This window comes from Pseudochaenichthys georgianus, chromosome 8 (assembly GCF_902827115.2).
Source record: "Pseudochaenichthys georgianus chromosome 8, fPseGeo1.2, whole genome shotgun sequence".
NCBI lineage: Eukaryota > Metazoa > Chordata > Actinopteri > Perciformes > Channichthyidae > Pseudochaenichthys > Pseudochaenichthys georgianus.
This window is the reverse complement of record NC_047510.2, coordinates 8,161,493-8,182,555: the sequence shown is the minus strand read 5'-3', so window position 1 is coordinate 8,182,555 and position 21,063 is coordinate 8,161,493. Positions and strand designations below refer to the sequence as shown.

The 21,063-nt window shown below is 44.6% G+C and overlaps 1 protein-coding gene across 7 annotated transcripts in view; it reads left to right on the top strand.

Moving 5' to 3' along the window:
• LOC117451610 (RNA binding protein fox-1 homolog 3-like) overlaps window positions 1–21,063 on the top strand; it is a 480,467-nt gene that overhangs the window by 442,887 nt on the left and 16,517 nt on the right. For 3 of the 7 annotated variants that reach the window (XM_071203959.1, XM_071203958.1, XM_071203964.1), the window contains 6 exons: window positions 86–388; window positions 10,500–10,643; window positions 14,651–14,704; window positions 17,407–17,499; window positions 18,180–18,240; window positions 18,328–18,381. In XM_071203959.1, coding sequence (XP_071060060.1) covers window positions 86–388; window positions 10,500–10,643; window positions 14,651–14,704; window positions 17,407–17,499; window positions 18,180–18,240; window positions 18,328–18,381 — 709 coding nt within the window. The remainder of the gene's footprint in view (window positions 1–85; window positions 389–10,499; window positions 10,644–14,650; window positions 14,705–17,406; window positions 17,500–18,179; window positions 18,241–18,327; window positions 18,382–21,063) is intronic. The other 4 variants (XM_071203960.1, XM_071203961.1, XM_071203963.1 and 1 more) reach the window with 3 other exon arrangements.

Below are 21,063 nucleotides of genomic sequence, written 5' to 3'. Positions count from 1 at the left end.
GCTGCTCGTACGAGTGCAACGATGTACTTTAACTTTCTTCTGGAGCCCAGTTCTAACGCTTGCCTCCTGTTGTGTGTTTCTGCAGGGTAACCAAGAGGCCACTAATCCCCCAGAAGCGATGGCCCAGCCGTACACCCCAGCCCAGTACCCCCCACCCCCACAGAATGGCATCCCCGCAGAGTTCGCAGCACCGCACCCACTTCCCACGCAGGACTACAGCGGGCAGAGCCGGGTCCCTGAACATGCCATGACCCTGTACACGCCCACACAGACGCACAGCGAGCCCGCCGGCACTGACAACAGCACGCCCGCCATCACCGCCACCACGACCGCACCGGTCAGTGTCCTTCATCATCTGCAAACACTGTTCTCAACACGCTGTCAGCAAGTAAACTATACTATTATCACTTCTTTACCTTTTTTTTTCTTATATCGTAATGATGCCTGGATGAAAAGTGTACTGTATATTTGTATGTGTGATTCTGACGTTTTCCCCCATAACAAGTGAAGACGATTGGTAGATTTGGTCTCACACAGGTTTAATTGAGAAACTATGGAAGTATATCTGTGCCATCTGACGCTTTGGTGCTAGAATTCCCAGCAACGAATAATTATGCATTGAATTTATTTTTCAGAATGTAATGTAGTTGTTCAAAATATTCTTTTTTTTTTCAATGTTCCTAACTTCAGAATTAAAACTTTTTACTTAAAAAATACAATATACATATTCATGTTGATAGACCAAATCCAGTTGCATAATGTATGCATGTAATCCATGATGTATAAAACTCAATTCTAGATCAACTCTTCTACTGTATGTGCCATTGTGTGTTTGCTTTTTTCAAAGATTTAGTAAAAGACAACCACCGTGTTGAAAAACAGACAAACACAATGGCATATATAAGAATTGATATCGATCGACCAATACAGAGAAGAAACTCACTATAAATGGCGTCCAATTAGAAAGAGTATCGGAAATAAAATTCCTTGGAGTAATCATAGACAATAAATTAAGTTGGAAATCACATAAGCTATATCAAAGCCAAAATATCCAAATCAATAGCAATTCTGAATAAAGCCAAATACCTAATTAATCAAGCTTCTTTGTTTATGCTGTACTGCTCCTTCATACTTCCATACATGATGTATTGTGTGGAAGTTTGGGGGAACACATATAAAACAAATACACATCCTATCTTCATCCTACAAAAAAGAGCCATACGAGTTATACATAAAACTACGTACAGAGAACCAACAAATAAATTGTTCATCAAACTAAAAACACTAAAACTACAAGACCTGGTTGACTATAAAACTATTCAAATTATGTTCAAAGCTGCAAATCAACAATTACCTCATAATATCCAGGGACTTTTCACACGGAGAGAAAGCATGCACATGTCGAGAGAAAACTGCATTTTCAAAAAACCACCCGTACGAGCAAATGCCCAACTTCATTGCATCTCATCAAAAGGTGTTAGTCTGTGGAATAACTGTAACGATGCACTGAAATATTGTACAAGTCTATCTAAACTGAAAGTATTATTTAGGAGTCAAATCATTAATGGTTATGAACAGGACCTGTAAAATCCCATTTGTTGTTATTTCTTGTAATTGTAAAAGTAATTTCTTTCTGATTGCTTTGTAAAAAAACAAATTAACAAGACAAACATGTCGCTGATGACGATGACCTAATGTTTTATTTATAAGAAAAAGGGGGTAGGACCAGAAAAGTTTTTTTAAGCTTCTTCTTGCCCCTGTTGAACATGACAGAGACTATCTGATAATTATTGTTGTTTTTGTTTTTTTGTTGTACTTTGTTATAATTATTCATTTGAGTGAGAAAAAAAAAAAATATATATATATATTATTGTTGTATGTTTTTCTGACAAAAAAAATATATACTCACTTACTGTAAGCACCATCATTAAACCAGGTTTCAATGTTTTTAGCTGACTGCCTTCCCACATCGTCGCACCAATGGAGGGTATGAACGTAGCTTGACTTGATATGGAATCGATTGCTTTTCCTTGGGTTTCAAACCTAAATGTATACATTGAATTATTGCAACTTTGAAACTTCGAATTTGAGAATCTTGAATCTATGTGTTACATGTTTTTAAATGTTTAAAATGTTTATTCTGAACTGGGAGAAAAAAAGAAAAAGAATGTGATCTATTCATTTTCCGCCTGAAGTACGGATACATCATTTTAATGCATAATTATTTGGTGCTAAAAATTCAATGGCTTTTTATTTTCAAATTCAGATGGAACAGATTTACTTACATAATGATCGTATTATTCCCAGTACTTGTTTCTTCTCCATGCCTGTGGTTTCACTGAGGAAGTTAGCTATTTTTGATAATATCCATTCACTCTTTCCGCCGTCTGCCATCGCCTGAAGCCTGAAAGCTTCAGCACCTGCCTCCTTCCTGTTTCGCACCATGGACAAACAGAAGCACAAACAATCTACACAATTGCCATGAATCCAACTCAGTTATACACAACTTTAAAAAGCACTTTGGACGATAAATATCCTGCCATCAGTTTAATATTAAAAGAATTAGGCCTAAACATTCCTACAGAATTAAAATGGTAATGAACTAAGAATAATTACACCGTTAATTACGCTCTCCATAAATCATAATATCACACAATTAAATTGTGTGATATTTAAATTTATTTTAATCAAGGTATGTCAAAGGAGAATTTAAGCAACGATCATTTGTCTTCATTTGCAAATATAGTCCTTCTGTTTTCACTATACGATATTCAAATGTGTAATTCTGCTCCATTAGGTTCATACAGAGTTGCTTTGAGAAACCTTTATTTCAGATGACAATGTTATCGTTCTCTGCATCGCAATCACAACAAAAATGGCTTTCTTAATAAAAAGTGAGTGTAAAAGTTCTACTGAGTCGAACAGTTCTAATCATCCAGAAGCAGCAGAAGACTTTGATGTCGTGGCAGCGCTTTGTGCTCGGCGTGGGAGGTGAATTTGGTTGAAAATATGCTCATAAAATGAAAGTGCATTTCTGAAGAGCCATTTGGGGCTCCCTTAAAAAACATGTAAGCCCTGCGCTGTTTTATTTATTTGCGTGAAAGGAGATGTGACTTGCTGTAGACATGAATGATTCAGGATCTGTGAAAGGAGGGCACGCCCTTCCCTCCTGATCTTTTCGGGCAGTAAAAGAGAGACGCACTTTCTCTCCAACAGCCAACACTAAATTACCGTTGAGTCAAATCCGCTAATTTATTTGTGCCAGCGTCCAAAAGAGACGTTCCTTTAAACAGAATCCTGCGTAACTGTGCCAGGACCTGATTACGCTCTCTCATTTATTTGCATTCCCCCCCCCACCCCCCACTATAAGATATGTTTAAAGTATTGGCACTCCGAGTGGAAAACAAACCCCTGGCGATGCTGCATGTGGAGATACACAGCCTGGGACTGAGTGGAATTCTAAATGATATATTATTCATTTCATTCTTGTGTACTGATACTCCGATATGAAATACCTTGACCTGAGATTTACCTTCACAAGAGTCAGGTGTAGATAAAAGGCAGGGCGACTCAGCTCCTAACTTTCGAGACGTGTCTTGAAAGACGGATCATGCTCACAGAGATGAAGGGGGAAAAAATAAGACCTTCAGACCTCTCCTTTAGCGTGAAAACACCGGCTGGGAGGGGTCACGGTGAGGCCACATCCCCCCTCAGAGGGATCTGGGTCACTCATAAAGAGCATTGTTAATAACTCCATTTGTCCCGAGCCTCCCCACTGAGGGACATTTGGTGGCAGGAAAGTGCTTATACGGCAGAAACGGAGCCGTGGCGTATTATCGCTGGCCGGTAATGTAGCAATGTTTGATTTGAAGATTTGTGTGACGCTCTCCAACTGCTCCGTGGTTACGTGGCACACTTTACAGTAATGGCTGACACACAAGAGAGTTTAAAGTGAAGTTCAGCCCCCTCCCCCATCTCTCACTGTCTCCTCTCTCTCTCCATTTGATTTCATTTCATCTGTGCCCCCGCTGTGAAGAAAGCCCAGAGATGGTAGCCATGGAGAGATGAGAGCTCGCCTTCCTTCTTCCTCCATGCTCTCCCCCCACATCCCCTCGCCGTGCCCGCTTTCCCCCTACCCTCCTCACACTCCCCACTTCTACCCATCTTTTTTGTCAGGGAGGACAGAGGGATGAGATTAGTGGGGTGTAAACAGAGAGTCTAATCCTCAGGGGCCGCTGGTGTAGTGTCGCCCACCGCTGAGTTCCCCAGCTTTAATGACAGACCCAGCCCGTTTGCTCTGGGCGCCACAGACGGGCCCGGGTGCCTTTGATTAGGGCACCCTGCAGGAACACAGATTGAGGGAGCAGATCAGCTACTCACTGCATTCCCCCCCCCGCCCCCCTAGACTCGACTCTGCTGCGCTCAGCTCCTCTTCCCCACGAAGACGCTTTACTCTGCACATCTTCTCGACTTAAAGACTTAAAAAGAGTCAAGAGAGTGGGAAGGCAGTGAAACGTATGGATTCTGTGTGAAGAGCACGGACAGTGTGTTTTAATGAGGCGGGGTGACTCTCTGTTTTCTGCCTCGTGACTACCAGTCTCACCCGTCCACCCTGGGGAGGAGGCGCTGTCCAGAGCCAGACCTCTGGGACCCCCGATCTGTGACATGTTCAAACAAGCTGACTTGAAAGCGGGACGACTTGAGGAAGAGAGGCAGCCCCCAACTTTTTCTCTCCAAATCCTAAGAGATGAGGGGAGCAGCGGGCTGCCAGGGAGCTCTGCTGAACACAAAAAAAACTGAGCTCGTTATCTGGCTCAGTTCAAATAGTCTGAGGTTTGGTTGAATTTCATGAGTAATCATTCTCTTTTCAGATAACAAATTAAGGCAGTGGCGTTAGGGCAGCACTCAATTCCAGATTTTTCACAGCCCGTGTCAGACGCGTGAAGACTTTCCAAAGGGTATTCTGGGGGACTGTGATAACACACACACATAGCAACACACAAGGGCGAGCACATGCAAACAGTTCATACATCCACGCGCACGCACCCTCTCATCTGTCGAGAGCAGTGTTTAGGGGATTGAGACTCCGCCGGGTGTAGCTTTCAGAGGCGGTGCTGATGGCAGCATGTAGGCCACCATTAAGAAGGGGATGACTCGGTTATCTTCAAGTGGGAGGAACCGCTGATTTTACACCACTGTGCATTCCCATTCCACAGATATTATCAGTGCTCCTCCACATAGAAAACTCCTGGATAATTTGAAGGATAAGGCCATTTCTATTTATATCTTTTTATTTATCCTTGAATAGGCCAATGTAACAAGTTAAGTCCTTTCTTAACAATTCTATAGCCTGACTGTGCCTCTAATCTTTAAAGCAGCTGACATGTAGATTCATTTAAGTGCATTTGAGCTGCTGCAAACATTTCAAATGTTTGATATTAAACCAATAAATGCCAGAATTGGTCGTGATGACGAATGTCAGTTTAGATGGTTTAAATAAGATAAAACCAGATTACACTTGTACGCCCTACCACCAATACTGATAATAGAGCGTTCTTGAGGACTAGTTTCTGTTGCGGATGAATCCACTTTTGGTGCTGTGGCAGAGAGTATTTGTAGCAGCAGGACAGTGTGGGATTGTGTCTAAATACACATTGTGTAATAAAGGAACATGTCAAACAGTGCAACAGTATTGCTCATTGATGAGTTGTTTATATGTTTGGACAACAATGGAGCCGTTATGGCAGAGAGAAGGATGAAGATAAACAGATAATAGTTGTCAGTAGATACAATCACTGTTTGTTTGGTCTTTGGAAGAGTCTGTCAACTATAAAAGGTTTATATAAGTGAGTATTTAGTGTTAGATTATGTCAGTTTAGCATCACACGTATGTTCTGTCGGCTTACACTTAATATTAGCCTACAGAACAGTACAGCTTACACAGAATAAATCAAATATGATCCTTGTAATGTAATAGTAATCTGATTACGTCATCTTTTTTTAATATATATTACTGTAAGGGAATACAGCTTTTTTTTTTCTGATTCGTAATCCCGTAAAATGTTACTCCCCAAACCTGACACTACAATACCCAGAAGCCTCAGCTACCATTACTTACAGAGCCAGACATGTATGGTTTCACTGGGACTGAACCAATGCTCCGTTTTAATCTAATAATCAAAAAAAATGTTTTGTTGATACATTAAATTGGACAGTTTCATGTCTATCCATTATTGGCGCTTCACCTGTCAATCACCTTAAAGTGTGTACGCAGACACTGTTACAGTTGAGTACTGTCGTCTGAACGCCCAAAATACCTCGCTATTTTCATATAAATCAGTGGGAGGAGGTGGGGGGGGCCCCTCCACGCCACACACCCTGCACTCTCAGGTGATGGAGAGGATATATTTGCAGCTTCCTTAGAAAAACAAAACAAACAGTGGAGGACCGGGAGGGGGGAAATAATGAATTTAAGCTTGGGCATTATAATTCTTGTGAGAGAGGACTCAGTATCCCCCCCTATTTAATCGGATGTAATCTACCTGCTTGGCAGCATTCCAATCAGATAGTTTCAATTTTGCTCTTGTAATGCCACTCTGTGAGGAGGGGGAAAGTGCTGAGCAGAGCACTTTGCAGGCGATTTGCAAATAACAGCAAGGGAGTCTTTTAGAGAAATGACTGAACAGGAAGCCGGAGAGTTGCTGGAGTTGACAGCTCTCTCACTGGTTTGCTGGCTTTGGCGGTGACGGAATGTTTTGCATCCCACCTCCTCCTCCTCCTCTTCCTCCCTGTGACAGCAGCTGTCGGGACAGTAAAGTGCCACTGAAGGTGGCCTCCTATGGTAATACGAAGGTAATTATTTTCCGCTGCAAACCCACCATTTCCCAACCAGGCAGTCATTTGGAGCCCCGGGAGCGGAGGCAACATCCCGGTGACACTCCAAGCTATTGAGTTAGTAGCATGCAGTCTGGGGTTGCTGTGGAGTCAGCGTTGCAGTATTTGTGTTCTCCGTATGTGTACTTGCCCCCGATGTCAGCGCGCTGCCGGCCTGTCTGAGCGCCGAATGAAAGTTAATCTGGATGTTTGCAAACACGCGACTGCGCTCGCCGTGATAAAAAGCCAGACAGACAGAGCTGGAGGACAGCGGTGCTCAGTAGTCTGGCAACATACGCTAAAGGTCGATAGTGTCATGTGTGACCGATGAAACAGATTGACCCGCGGGGCTCTGGTACCTTGTCACCCTCCACAGTCCCAGCATCTGTCTGCAATGTGTCACCCCGGGGCCCAACATGGCTACTCAGGCTATTAACCTCCAGCGCGGGAGGACACGGCAGAGTTAAGACCCCTCCGCCCGCCTCTCTCTGTCACAAATCCACTTCTTACCGTCCGCACATTCCCTGGCCCCCCGTGTCCGTCGCCACTTGTTACCCTTTTGGTCCAGAAGCCACCAAAGCCCGAGCAGGACTCAGGAAGCTGCCGCCAACCTGCCCTACCTGGATGGTTGCAGGGGAGACAAAGTGGGACCTTGAATCAAACAACTGTCACTGTTAACAATGTATGTCACCGTCTCCGAATGGGCCATAAAACCAAATAAATGACGGCCATTACAGTGGAGATTGTGATTATGATAATGAGAATAATAAAGACGATCATCATTACGATCATGATGATAATGATAATACTGTGATGATGAATTATAATGAATGAATCCCTACCCCATTTCCTAAATGGTGGGAAATGTATCACTAAGAGTGGCCCGCAGCCGCGTGACAGCCTCCGAGCAGGGTGAGGGTTATCACCGTGTGTGCGTGTGTGTCATCTGAACCGTTTGTACTCTGGCAACAACCTACTTCCTTTTCACGTCTGTATCTCAGTACAAGCTTGTGTCTGTGAATGTGACTCCCCAGCCAATGTATAGTGTGTTTGCCATGCTCAGAGAGCTCTTCCCAGGAGACATAGCAGTTTACATATCACATTCAAACAGCTTTCGTGCTCAATATCTGCCTCTTCCCCTCTCGCGTGTCTCATCCCCTCCCCTCTTCCTCTCTGCATTTCTTTATTTAGTCCCCTTTCCCAGGCACTGCCACTAAATCAGGGTTCATTTTAATCACCCGCAGAATGCAGACGGTTCCCGCAGGAAACACCACGGCACTGGCTGTTTGTTCAAATGCTAAAAACAAATCTTATGTTTTCTTGATGAGTGACCTCTTGTGGTCATGGAAGTAATTACTATCCGCTCTCAGAGGCAAAGGTGGGAGCAGTGTGATGCTGTCATAGATTTGCTAATTAGGCAGTTGGTTCTGTGGGACCTGACATCACTGTGTTGCGGTTCTCACAAACAGCCAACGTTTAAAACCAGTTAAGCCCCGAGCCTGTTTTTCAGGCCTCAGGCTCGAAAAGGACATTCCCAGAACAAATAAAGGGGTAAATTAATCGTCTTTTTTCTCAAAGCAATGATAAACCTGTGAGTTGGATGTAGAAAAGTCAGAAGCAATATAGGTTTTTTTAATTTTCAAGTAAATTCAGATTGAACATAGTAAAAAAAAATGGTTGTGTCCCTCCAAAAATAAAACATTACTTATTGTGAAAACCAGCCTTGAATGATGGGATAGTAGACAAAAAGCTTTAGGAATCCAAACTATAACATAAGTGCCCTGTATCAAGATTGATGCAAAACAAGTGACATTTGACCTTTTTAGACAGATGTAGCAAAAGAAGCCCACTTCTGGGGTCATTTGGGTGGATTTTCCATAATTCTGGCCCCCCTTGGTCGATTTTGATGATTGACACCTCTTTTTAACCGTTGGAGCCAATAGAATCGAGGGGAAGTTCCTAAAATCCATCTAAACATTACATTGGTGAATGAGTGATGCGTAGCCAGAATGCCCCGGAACCGGAAGCTGGGTTGTAGCTCTCATAGCTCTCATAGCAGCTTGATATGAAAACTCCGTTATTGACAAAAATGGAATGATGGATTATCAGTAATCATATGAAAGTGACACAGACACATTGGATTAACCTATGGATTAACCTTCAGCAGTGTTGTTATTGTTGTAATGCCATTGAACACAACTTTTGATCAGAACAACGGCAAAGGTAAGAAAATGTCCCGTGTTTCCTCCCTGAAGCTACGTGTTGCGATGTTTGTCGCGAGTTCTGATCGCTAGTGATGATACTTATATTTCTGGAATCTGTGGAATCTCAGTTTGCTAATCGCTATCTTGTTTGTGCAGATTTGATAAGTAATAAGGGTATTTTACCTTGAGTTCTGTGCTAATTGCGTTAGCATTTTTTCGCTCAGGGCTCAGAGCCTTTGTTATTAGCCTTTTGTTTCGTTTAGCTAAAAATGGTTAATATTGTCTAACAGCTGAGTTTCTTCCCGTTAAGTGGGTATGACACATTCATAGTTTATTAAATGTTAAGAAGCCCTCAGACACTGTTTCTTGCAAGATGTTGCGTTTTGCCCCCGCCCGCGGGGGCCGTGGGGTTTAACTGGCCGTGACGGGCTCTCTCCAAAGATGAAACGTAAAGCTCACTAATTAACAATATTTTTTAAATCTGTACATAAAGACAAATATGACATCTCCTAAAAGTGAAATTGATCTGAACTCTCTGAAAGAAAGCAAATAATCCTACCTTCCAAAAACTATTACTTGTATACAATTGTTATAGTAATTGTAGTACAATAATACTTTAACTCAACAAAGCCTCAGGTTGGGTTAGGGTTTGTGAAGGCAGGGTAGAAAACACGCTAAAGGAGAGGTCTGACATTTTGTGCAACAGTAAAACGCGTATTGAAAGGAAACGACCAATGACATATGTTGCCAAACATAGGGTCTCATTCCACATTGGTGCTTATAAGAGAGAACAAATCAAGTTGTTGACCAATGAGGTTTTGCTCACAGGAAATGCTTCAAAAAAAGAAACCGCCTCGAAAACAAGGTCCATCTAAACAGACAAGCCGCCAGCCCCCTCAGTGAAATCTATCATGGGTGTCACGGGGAGAAACAAGTGGAATTTGTCATTGACATCAGACACGTCATTTATATAGAAATGTCAGCATAGCATTCGCATAATGATGGAAACAACAACGCTGAGGGCTTTGGGCCTTGCACTCTGATGGCTGTGTGCAAACGTCACCAATAATGTGTCTTTAGTCTAGACATGTCAGGGCTCCGTGGGATCTATATCCACGCCTTTTTGTCAGCGCCTTCAATCTTCCCTGTTGCTCAAGAGCTAAGTGCAAGAGATTAATAAGTGGATTTGTAATGCACAACCTCAGGTTTGACACTATAAGTCATCGGCTGTTTATCGCTTTGGCTTTCTCGCCAGATTGAAAAATGGCAGACGCTGAGTAAGTTAGTTGGCCAACCCTTCATCCCCGCCTCCCTCCTATTGCAACCCCCACCCCCCTTGTCGTACTCCAGGACCGGGAGGTACAGTATACTGTAGCGGCTAATGAGCAGCTTGTGTCTTTTCTGTTTGTTTCCCCCTGGCAGACAGATGATGTGACGCAAATAGAGGGCTCTCAGCAGCTCCAGCTCCAGCACTCAGACTCTTCAGAGAAGCAGCAGCCCAAAAGGTTACATGTCTCCAACATTCCCTTCCGCTTCCGGGACCCTGACCTAAGGCAGATGTTTGGGGTGAGTACCTTGAAGGAACATTTCAATGTATTCCATTATGTTATAAAAGGTTTGGCCTTTTTCCATCGGTTTATACAGTATAACGCCCGAAAGCAGGCGAGAGCATCCTCGTCCGTCAAAGAAATGTATTACACTTTTCTCAAATACAATATTCTAGCTTCAGGGAAAACGAGCACTGGGGCTAAATCACACATCAAAGGCCACATATTTAATGAGAGGCGATTGCTAAAACCAGCATCTACATTTTCAGGAAATACAGAAGAGTTGGGAGAAGTAAAGCCCGATGTTGATACATCGGGCTGATGGGTGGGAAGAACTCTCTGCTACACAGACACCAGGAGGAAGTTAAGTTGAGATATGGAACCCAGTACGATGATCATTGACCGTTCATCTTGCTTTTCTCTTTTCGGAGTTGATTTAAAACCTGTTTGATCACTTGATGAGCTGAACTGGCTCGCCCTGTCATTTTAGAAATGTTTCTGTGTCTCAAGATGCTATTCACTTTGCAAGAACAATAGTAATGGCAACTATGAAGAGAAAAATAATGGTCACCACCAGCAGTCCACATATATAAGAGGTCTCCCAAAAGCTTCTTGAATAGCTTTTAGACAGAATAGCTTAAACCAGGCCGATTATTCCTCCTGATTACCTGTTTAGCAGATGCACATACCGAGCTGTCAGCTGCAGACAAATGCTATCAGATTACTTATCAGCATACCGAAATCCCTCAACAGAAATTCTCCCTTCCTCTCTCTGTCTCTTGCCCAATTAATGAAGCAATGAATAGTTCAGCAGCTCGCCCTTGTGTCTCATAAAAGCCTCAATAAGAATTGAACCATACATCCCCAATTCAATAACCATAATGGATCTGAACGGAGGCGATTTGCCAAAAATGTACTTTAAATGTTACGCGCTAATTGGACCATTAGAACCCGGAGGCGTTAATTCTCGCCGTTATGAAGACAACATCCAGCTGATGATATTAATTACTGGAGAGCCCTGGCTGTGGCTTTATGAATAGCAGACAACATGGCTGCTCTCCTTCTCCCTTTCTCCCTGTGATTGTCGGCTTTATTGTTCCCAGCTCTGGTGCAGGTCGTGCGGAATCCAAATCGCCTCAGTAATTAGCTCTGAGGCTTTGTGTGCCTGGCTCGCAGATATACGATATAAAATTGATCGCAGCCCACCCAGTCCCCCCTCAATCACCCTGCTCACCGACGTATCGCCCGCTCCGTCCTGTTTCATGCCCCACCCAACTTGGTAGTTGGCATTGTGGGATTGATTGTCTTGGGTAGCGCTTGGCACAGAGCAAGCTGGTCCGCTCCACCCTCTGACATGGCCTCCACAATGGGCCTTTGTGTGATCAGCGTGTGCAAAGCCTCATCCCTCTAGCTCTAATGGCTTCTGGAGCGCCACCGGCTCAATACGCCATTACTGTTGCGCATGAGTGAAACCCACAGACATGCAGCGGGGGGAAAGACAGAGGAGAAGGAGAGTGGAGGTGCTGCACAAGGAAAGCCCCAGCCAGGAGCTCCATCTGCTCCCCTGTCACACTGAGAATCTCTCCCCGGTGTCGGCGCCCCAAAAACAAGAAGGGAGGGACCGCACTCTACCCCGCACGCCACAGGGTTAAGGGTGTGGAGAAACCTGTGAGCCTTTAACGAGGCGCTGAATGAAGAGCTCATTAGGACGACCACAGCGGACCTTAATCAGTAATTAGAAACTGTGATCTCTGAGAGCTAGCAAGTGCGGGGGGAAATGAAAACACTCCAAGCGCAAGTGAGCTATGAGCGGAGCCCATGCTGTGCCGCTCAAGGGTGCCCTCGTTTGTGCGACTGGGTTCTTCAGCAGTGCTTCTCTCAGTGCATGTAAGGGCTCTCACAGCATTCCCCCGGAGCAATCAGGACCTCTGCCCTCCCCCCATCCTGCTGTCACGCTGACTGCTGGGTGTGTGAGCATGCTCAACACTGCCACTTTGCTGTTTGAATACACAGGGGCTGCCGGAGCGTAATTATAGGTTTCTTAAGAGCTTAAAGATATTCAAGCAAATCAAAGGTGGAGGCACACCGTGGCAGGCGTATGGCTGTGAACACACAGTGTATTGTTGATTCATTTATGGGGAAGGCACACGAGGCCACACTGCGTCACCACTGTGCTTTAGCTCCAGAGCTGCGTGTATACTTTTCATGTTTGCCAGCCCTTTTTTTACTTCTACAATTCCTGGTTTATTTCTGCAGGAATATTAAAGATGCAGAATCCTTTAGCTGTATGTAAAATAGAAAATTAGCTGATACATGAAAATAATACTTCCACATTTCTTACGTGCAGCAGCATGATTTGCCACTTCTGCAATAATACGGGATAAATAGGGTAAAACAAGCGCCCTCTGGTATGGTCTTGTACCGTGCTGCTCTTAACTGCATCTTCGTATTGATATTGAATCGTCTCAGCCGTGTATGGATGTATGGACGGATCGAGCTGCAGCCTCTTAGATGACGTCAGTCTTTCTGGTCCCTCTGGAGACTCCTCCCATTGAAGCTATTGTTTATCGGCTCTGCTGATGCAGGTGTGTGTGTGTGTGTGTGTGTGTGTGTGTGTGTGTGTGTGTGTGTGTGTGTGTGTGTGTGTGTGTGTGTGTGTGTGTGTGTGTGTGTGTGTGTGTGTGTGTGTGTGTGTGTGTGTGTGTGTGTGTGTGTGTGTGTGTGTGTGTGTGTGTGTGTGAGAGAATGAGTGGGTGGGTGGGGATAGGAGTGCATGAGATCACTGGTGAGCAGCGAGCAGTCCCCAGCGCCATGTGGAAATCCTGAAAGACGACTTCCACTGAAACTAATTAATCGACGCCACAAGCCCATTACGCTCGGTTAAAACAATTAGCATCTGCACATTGCGTGGGGGAAGCATTGTCATCTCAGGCGAGAAAGGGGCATCACGCTGGGATATAAATGCCTTGTGTGTGTGATCGAGTCAATGCTTCCCATTTGAATCAATGGAGCTGAGTGCCATATGAGGCAGATGTGCGGATAGGATCTATGGAATAGTTTATATAGGGGAGGAAACCTGCTGAAACAGAGGAGGAATCAAACAACCAAGCACTGTTTTCCCCTTAAGTCAGTGTGTTCAGAGCGTTTTCAAGTGGGAGGGGACATGTGCTAAGGCGTAAACCCTCACCTCTTCAAGCCACTCACTTCAGCTAGATAATAGCCAGCTCCTCCTAACCCCTATTAGTGGCTCAGTCAAACGATCCATCCATTCCCATTGAGCGTCGACCACATGGAATGCCCATTTCTTCCCTGTTGTGTCGAAATGAAGGCGACGCGGACCGCTTGACAGGGTAATTACTTTTAATGAAATAATACGGCCATTGTAGACAGCAATTAAAAGTCGCTCTCACTCCACTCATTAGAGGAACTTACAGTTTACTTTCATTCCTCTGTTTTCTAATGATCCGAATGCAGGCCTTTAAATGGAAAGGCTGGAGCATGTTAACACCCGGGGGCCGGCCCCGTAGGTCCTGTTCACCGTGGGAGCACACAAACAAAGACACAAAGAGAGGAATATAAAAAGGAAAGAAAGTCTAATCCGCCGTTATCTGCTCAGAAGAGTTTTCCCCAGCTGATCGTGAAGGTGGAGGAGTTTCCATATCTCAACTTCAAAATCGAATCTGATGCTTTGTGTGTGGGTGTTTACGGGAAAACAAACAGCAGAAGAGCTCCTGTGTAATCAAAGTTCCAGTCTTTTTTACTGTGATCTCATTTCAAATTGTATCGAAATACAAAAACGCATTAAAGCAGCGGCTACTGGTTCTCTTTCTAAAGCACGCCAAACCGGCTTCAAGAACTGTTTGCCTCGCTAACAAATGCAAATTGACCACCGTCTCCTCACAAAAGTAACATTTCCATATTGCCTTAATGTTTTTTCTTTCTCCAGCCGTCCTTCTCATGAATTCGCAGTCGGCGAGGCTTTTCTAACTCCATCTCCCCTCTTCTCTTTCTCTTTTCTCTCCGCAGCAATTTGGAAAGATTTTAGATGTGGAGATTATCTTTAATGAGCGAGGATCCAAGGTAAGTGAACTAGAACACCAGCTGCTTCATTACCATGTACCTCTTCTGTTTCCTAATGATGGCATTAGTGTATTGTGTACATTGGCCGAGGGTAGTGGTCCCTAAGCCTGGTCCTGGAGAGCCGCATCCCATCATGCCTCTCCGTCTCCCTCCCTCCCTCCCTCTTGTTTTTGTTGTTGCAGCTCTAACCCAAGTTGTGAATCATTAGCCCTGTCAATCAATTCATTATTGAGCTGTTTCACAATTCACTTAATCCAGCAGCAGGCTGCAGGTCCTGAAGCTTATGGAATTGAAACGCCTTGTTTAGGGAGTGGGTGTTTGAAGCCTGGGTGTTGCTCCTACATTATTCAGGGTTTCTCATTTAGTTTTTTACATATACTATGATTCAGTATAGGAGTTCTCTGGGGTGTTTTGCAAAGAAATGCTAGTTTAGCTAAAATACAATTCCAAGACTAATCCTACTTCCAGCTCAAGCTTCGGACAAACAGGACCTCGCGTGTTTGCTGTGTGGAAGCGTTCGCACATTTAATGAATGCCTACACACAAGCTAATTCAATGTGATTTTTGAAGTAGCCAGTTAAAGGACAAGCTCATGAAAAGACCACAACCAGCAACGTGTCGGTCCGTCTCTTCGGCTCTAAGTCCAATTGTTCCCGTTGATGCTGGAAGTCTTTGAAATTGGGTCACAGATAATACAAAAGAAATGTAAAGGCTTAAAATGTTCCTTGAAAAGCTGGGAACTGTAGTTTGTAGTTACTTAAAGAATAGTAACAAAGGTCCTGCTGTTGAGGACTATTTTCAGCAGCGGATTATTCCACATGTGTTCCTCCAGTGTACATTTCCATCAACACGACGGCCCACAATATATGAAATTGTCAATTATTCTACACTGTGAGTTTGTGATGTGTTTAATCAACAATGGCACAGAGGAATACCATTTAACACGCTCTGACTGCACAGGGAATACTGTGGCTTTGGTCTTTTTATGGAATTATGCAAGAATACAGAATATGTAGACAGCCCAATCCTTTAAAGTCATGGAAATGTATTTCTTGTAATCTTAATCTTGATTATGTCAAAAAATCTGAACCCCTGAAGCAATAACTCCAATAACCCAGCAGTAGCATAGCCAAAGCGCCGCATTGTGCTGCAGTATCAGTCTCCTAACCACCTACCATGGACAGGTGAGGCCCGCGGTGGTGCGAACAGCCGAGTGCTACTCATCCAGCTGTTCATTTAATAGAGTGCACTAAGCTCCACAGCTTTCCATTCATAAAGGAGACAGGATCCCTGGCTGGGTGTTGAGGCATGAATACTATTGATTCCCATTCATACCTGGGAGTAGTTTGGGCCGGTACACAGGCATGCAGGGAGCCTGGGAGCCGCTGCACTCAGCCCCCTCTGCCAGACAAGATTGAGCACCGGATAAACCTGCCTCCTCCGCCGTAACAAGCATTTATTGTTTGTGCCCTACAAAGCCATTACCCATGATGCCTCTCTCTCTCCCCGCACCCTGTGTGCTATATAATGAACCTACCAGGCCATTAATAAACAATCTATTTCCTATGAAGCTTTGGCAATTTGCATTCAATATGTTTGTCTCCTTTGAAAAATGGTGGCTCCACTCGCCCCTCTTGTAAGCTAATTATTTGTGCATGATAAAAAAAAAAATGGAGGGGGTAACAGTCGGGTGAATGTCCAAAGGATTAATTTTGCCCTCAATTCCTTTTTTGAATTTATTTCTTTATCTCTCTTCCCCCCAAGGACAGGTCTTGTGTTATTTATGCTGGAAATAGCAACCTCTGAGATCCTGTGTATGCATACGAGATCACGCCGCTCGCCATCTCTCACATGTATTACATCCTCAAGCAATTATCAGGCAGCGCCGGCCATGCCCCTCCCCCTCCTGCCTCTATAAGTATATATAGAAACCAAAGGAATGGGACTTGGCCGGCATATCTCATTGCTGCTGCTGCTGCTGTAGAGCTCAGGTCCAGGGTCCCAGTCCACATAACTCAAGGAAGTGACAAACCCCCTCAGGGAAGAAGGGAGGGGGGAGGATTTTATTTTGGGGGGGGGAGGATTTTATTTTGGGGGGGGGGGGGGGGGGTAGAAATGCAAGGTATATTTTGGTCAGGGTGTAAAGTCAATATCTTTATCACAGATGGATGGTATTTGCGGCGACACCATTCACTTTTTTGTCATTTTCAGAGAAGTGAATTACAAATAGTCAACGCGCAGGTTAACATGTCCCCCGAGGATTCATTCACTCCTTCTCCCACGTCTTCAAAGGGGCTCGTTTGAGCGACCACCGCGCTGCCCAAAATGTGTGTTGATAATTACACCACTATTATGGCAGCTAACACAGCGTTTTGCATCCGCCGCCTCCTGACATTCACCCGTGGCACAGGTGCCGTGGCGTTTAATTGGGTAAAGCAGGCAGGCTGGTTGGTGTTGTTGTGCGGGGTCATGTCACCGTTATCCTCTCCTCCTCGGATCTCTCTGTTTGCTGTTTCCTGACGCCGCACTAACTGCCTCTAATTAATCTGGCTGCTTACAACTCGACTCTGCCGCCGCCGCTGCTGCTGCTACTCCTGTCTTCTCACCTCTTTTTTCCCCTCTCTCCCCTTTCTTTTTTTCTGTGTGTGTGTGTGTCCATCCTTTCCTACTCTCCTTTCTCTATCCTAACCTGGCGCTCTCAGGGCTTTGGGTTTGTAACTTTCGAAACAAGCACAGATGCCGATCGTGCGCGGGAGAAACTAAATGGTACAATCGTAGAGGGACGCAAAATAGAGGTGCTTTCCTTTTCCCCCCGCCTCTTTTAACCGTCATTTTCTACTTCCTGTCTGCTGCCTTCTACATGTACCCATAAAGCCATTCATTAGCATGAGGATGCCGTGTGTACGTGTGTGGATATTTGCATCCCTGTGTGCCTGGAAACATGCATGCATAATGGTGCATATAACTTGAGTGGAATGTGGGGTCCATACGTGGACACGCTACTTGTCCATCATTACCTGCAAAAGCAGAATGAATGCATGCCATCATCCTCTGGGTCCCTGTCAAATCTGAGAAGCCTTGTCACCATCGTTTAGTGTTGCCTGCTCTTGTTTACGATGAGCCGAGTCGTCCCCCCCCCCCCCCCCCCCGAGTCATTCTCATCAGGTCAATAGAAGAAAATCTAGAAATGTCTTTTGGAATTCATTTGTTTATCCAACCAATTACTGAATCTGAAAGTTGTTTTGTATTCATACCTGTGGGTAAGTGGTGCATGCCTTCCCCCCAATTCACAATAACTTGGTAATACGTAAGGCATGATGAATACATTCCTGCACGGGTGAGCCGAACTCACACCACAGTGCTACATTGTTTTATCTTTTTATGAATTTGTCTTGGTATGCTGCTTGCGTTTTGCCCGTGCTCGATATATAAAGGCTGTGAAGGTGGGTGATAACAGTCTGTGTTGCTTTAACAGGTGAACAACGCAACAGCACGAGTGATGACAAACAAAAAAGTGGCCAACCCTTACACGAACGGTAAGCTCCAGACAGTATCGTAAAACTTAAAGACAATCAGGTTTTTCGTTCTCATTTTCAGTTGAGTTGACTTTTTTCCTTCACCAGGCTGGAAGCTGAATCCAGTGGTGGGAGCTGTCTACGGTCCTGAACTGTATGCCGGTAAGATAACTTACAGCGTGTGCAGCTCTGAATGTTGAGCGTTGTTTTCCCTCCCTCTCCAACCTCACGCGCCGCACCATACCTGAGGCCACTTTCAGCCGCAACCAATCCCGATCTGACCCCTGCATTTCTCCAATCGAGCTCATCCTGCACCTGCTGAACATGAAATGCCCCTCAAATCAAAGTGAATCTGAGAGCGTGGCAGATAAGCAGTGGATGATCCAAGCTTCTCTGAGTGGCTGAGGGAGCCTGAGCCATTGTTTGCGCCGTGTGCAACTGTAAAGCTGAAAAAAAAATGATTTCAAGAGCAGGCGCCCCTGCAACTGTTATCAGATTGTGGAGACTGCTGCTGTGGATGGATTTGCCAAGTGCGCCAGATTGACTTTTACAGAGCTAACCGAATAAGGGAGATTGAGTGAGCGATATTGTTGGCACCTACCCTGTCGAAGGCCGCTATTCCTTCTGCTCTCCGTAATGGAGGAATGAGATGAGCTCAGTGGGGTTTTCCCTATCTCTCTCTGCCTCGACATGCCAGCTTTATTGCTGTATGTTATATGAACCCTTTGCATTTTAATGAGGGGGAAATGGTACTATTTCATTTGGAAGAAGTGCTGAGCACATCGCGCCACTTTAACGGCTTTCCTTTCTGCTCATTAGACTAAAATCTGTTCATTCCCCGGACAGCTTTACGGCGAACCTCTAAATAACTGTCCATGACAGAAAGCAGTCATCTATCATTTTTATTTCATCCCCAACCCCTCACCCCCTCAGTGCCTCCTCCTTCCCCCCTAACACTCCCTCGGTTTCGACATCTTCCCCTGATAATTATTCACGCACACAAACACGCACACATCCCTTCGAAGGTGCTCAAACAGGTACCGGGGAAAATGTCACTCACTGACACATGCGGACATTAAGTAAGTTGTGTAAACAGTCATTTCACTGACCTATATGCTCACAACACTGCCCCCTTTTTTTCACGCAGACCAAAGCATTCCAGCATACAGAAATAGATAACCTATGTAGAACACAGACACTAATACATGTCCCCGCTTCTGTGCACACTTTCTCCGTTTTGCACCCACACACACTCACGCACACACACACACTTCCCAAATCATCTCATAAATCAGAGGGAGTGTGGTCCACCACTCCAGGCAGGGGAAGCAGGAGGGGTTGGGTGATTTATTGGCTGCTAATTTTTCAAGTCGTCTTGACATGGCACTGGAGTTTGCCAAGCCTAAACGACAACATATGCTTGCCAGCTGGGAAGATGGGATACATAAATAAGAGATACATTTTTTAAACAAACCCGCCCTAATGAGCAGCAAAGAGTCGCTTTTGCTCTGAAAAAAAACAAAAAAATAACAGATCATGCTTTTTGACTTCTTCCCACCTTATGAGCATCACAGGATTCAGGACATTCTCCAGAATCATCATAGCTACAGTTAATATACTTTTGGTGGGAGTAAAGTGGGATATAAAGGCGATTAATCACTGTTTATCAGTCCTCATTTCTGTGCGGGAGATCAGTGAAATTGGGAGCCATAAATCCTGGCTCGGTGACAGCACACTTCGTCTCCATTCGTCCTGGCGCTACAGGTTTATTGTCCTCAAAACCCATTCAGGAGAATGACGGATGAGAGCCTCACGCCGGCTCCCCGCTCTTAACCTCTTCCAGGGTAGATTGGCTCCTCCTACTGATGGAGAAGTGGGGGGGGGGGGAGTCCACATCCTCTTGTTTCCACCTAAAAAGTCCCCCAGAAGCCTGGACAAAGGAACATGCTGATTGGATTCCCAGTCAAATGGAGGCAATAAAAACATAGCAATGAGACAAATCATGGCATCCAAGATCTGTGCTCACCTTTCCCTCCTTTACTGTGCGCTGATCTGGAACACGGTTTATAGAACAAACCCCAGATTTAGTCCTATATATATATAGGTACATCTATGCTTCACAACAACCATCTGTCTGCCCTTTCCCTGGTCCCTTGTACTGGCTTAATGGCACCCGTGCACCTTACAGTTCAAATGATGCATACAGTGATTGTGTGTGAAGCTAAAGCTAGCACAGAAATTAATAGGAAGTGTGTTTAAATAATGTTTTAAATTTAAATCTTCATCTATGTGCATATGTTTTGTGCGCATGCAGATCTGTAGGCCTAAAATCCCTTTTAATTGGCATTCATTTGATTTTCTCAACATTTATTTAAAAAAACAAACAATTGCTGACAGAAAGGACACATCAAAGGATGGATTAAAGTGTAAAAAGCATTGAGAGGCAGATGCATGTTGCACTGTTTAGCTCTTTTGACAACAATTGGCCGACTTATCTGGATTGTTCCTAGTTGGATGTGTTCAGCACCGTGGACAGCTGCCACTTAGAAATCCCTTCATATGGCCAGTTCCCCTCAGGCTGGCAGAGAGGGACTCTCCTCTGCAGCTGATTCCTATGGAGACAAGTAGCTTTTCACAGTGTCTGCTACTAAGGTGGACTTGTCTTGAGTACTCGTGTAAAGCTAGCAGCTGTATAAATGACAGAAAAGAAAGGCTAATTGCTTATTATAAGTAGACAGATCCCTTCCTTGTTGGAGTGTACGTTGGGGGGATAATTAAGCTCCAGACTCTTGATTAGATTAAGCTGTTTTCGGTCCCCAGTGCGTGGATTAAGTGCGCGTTGCC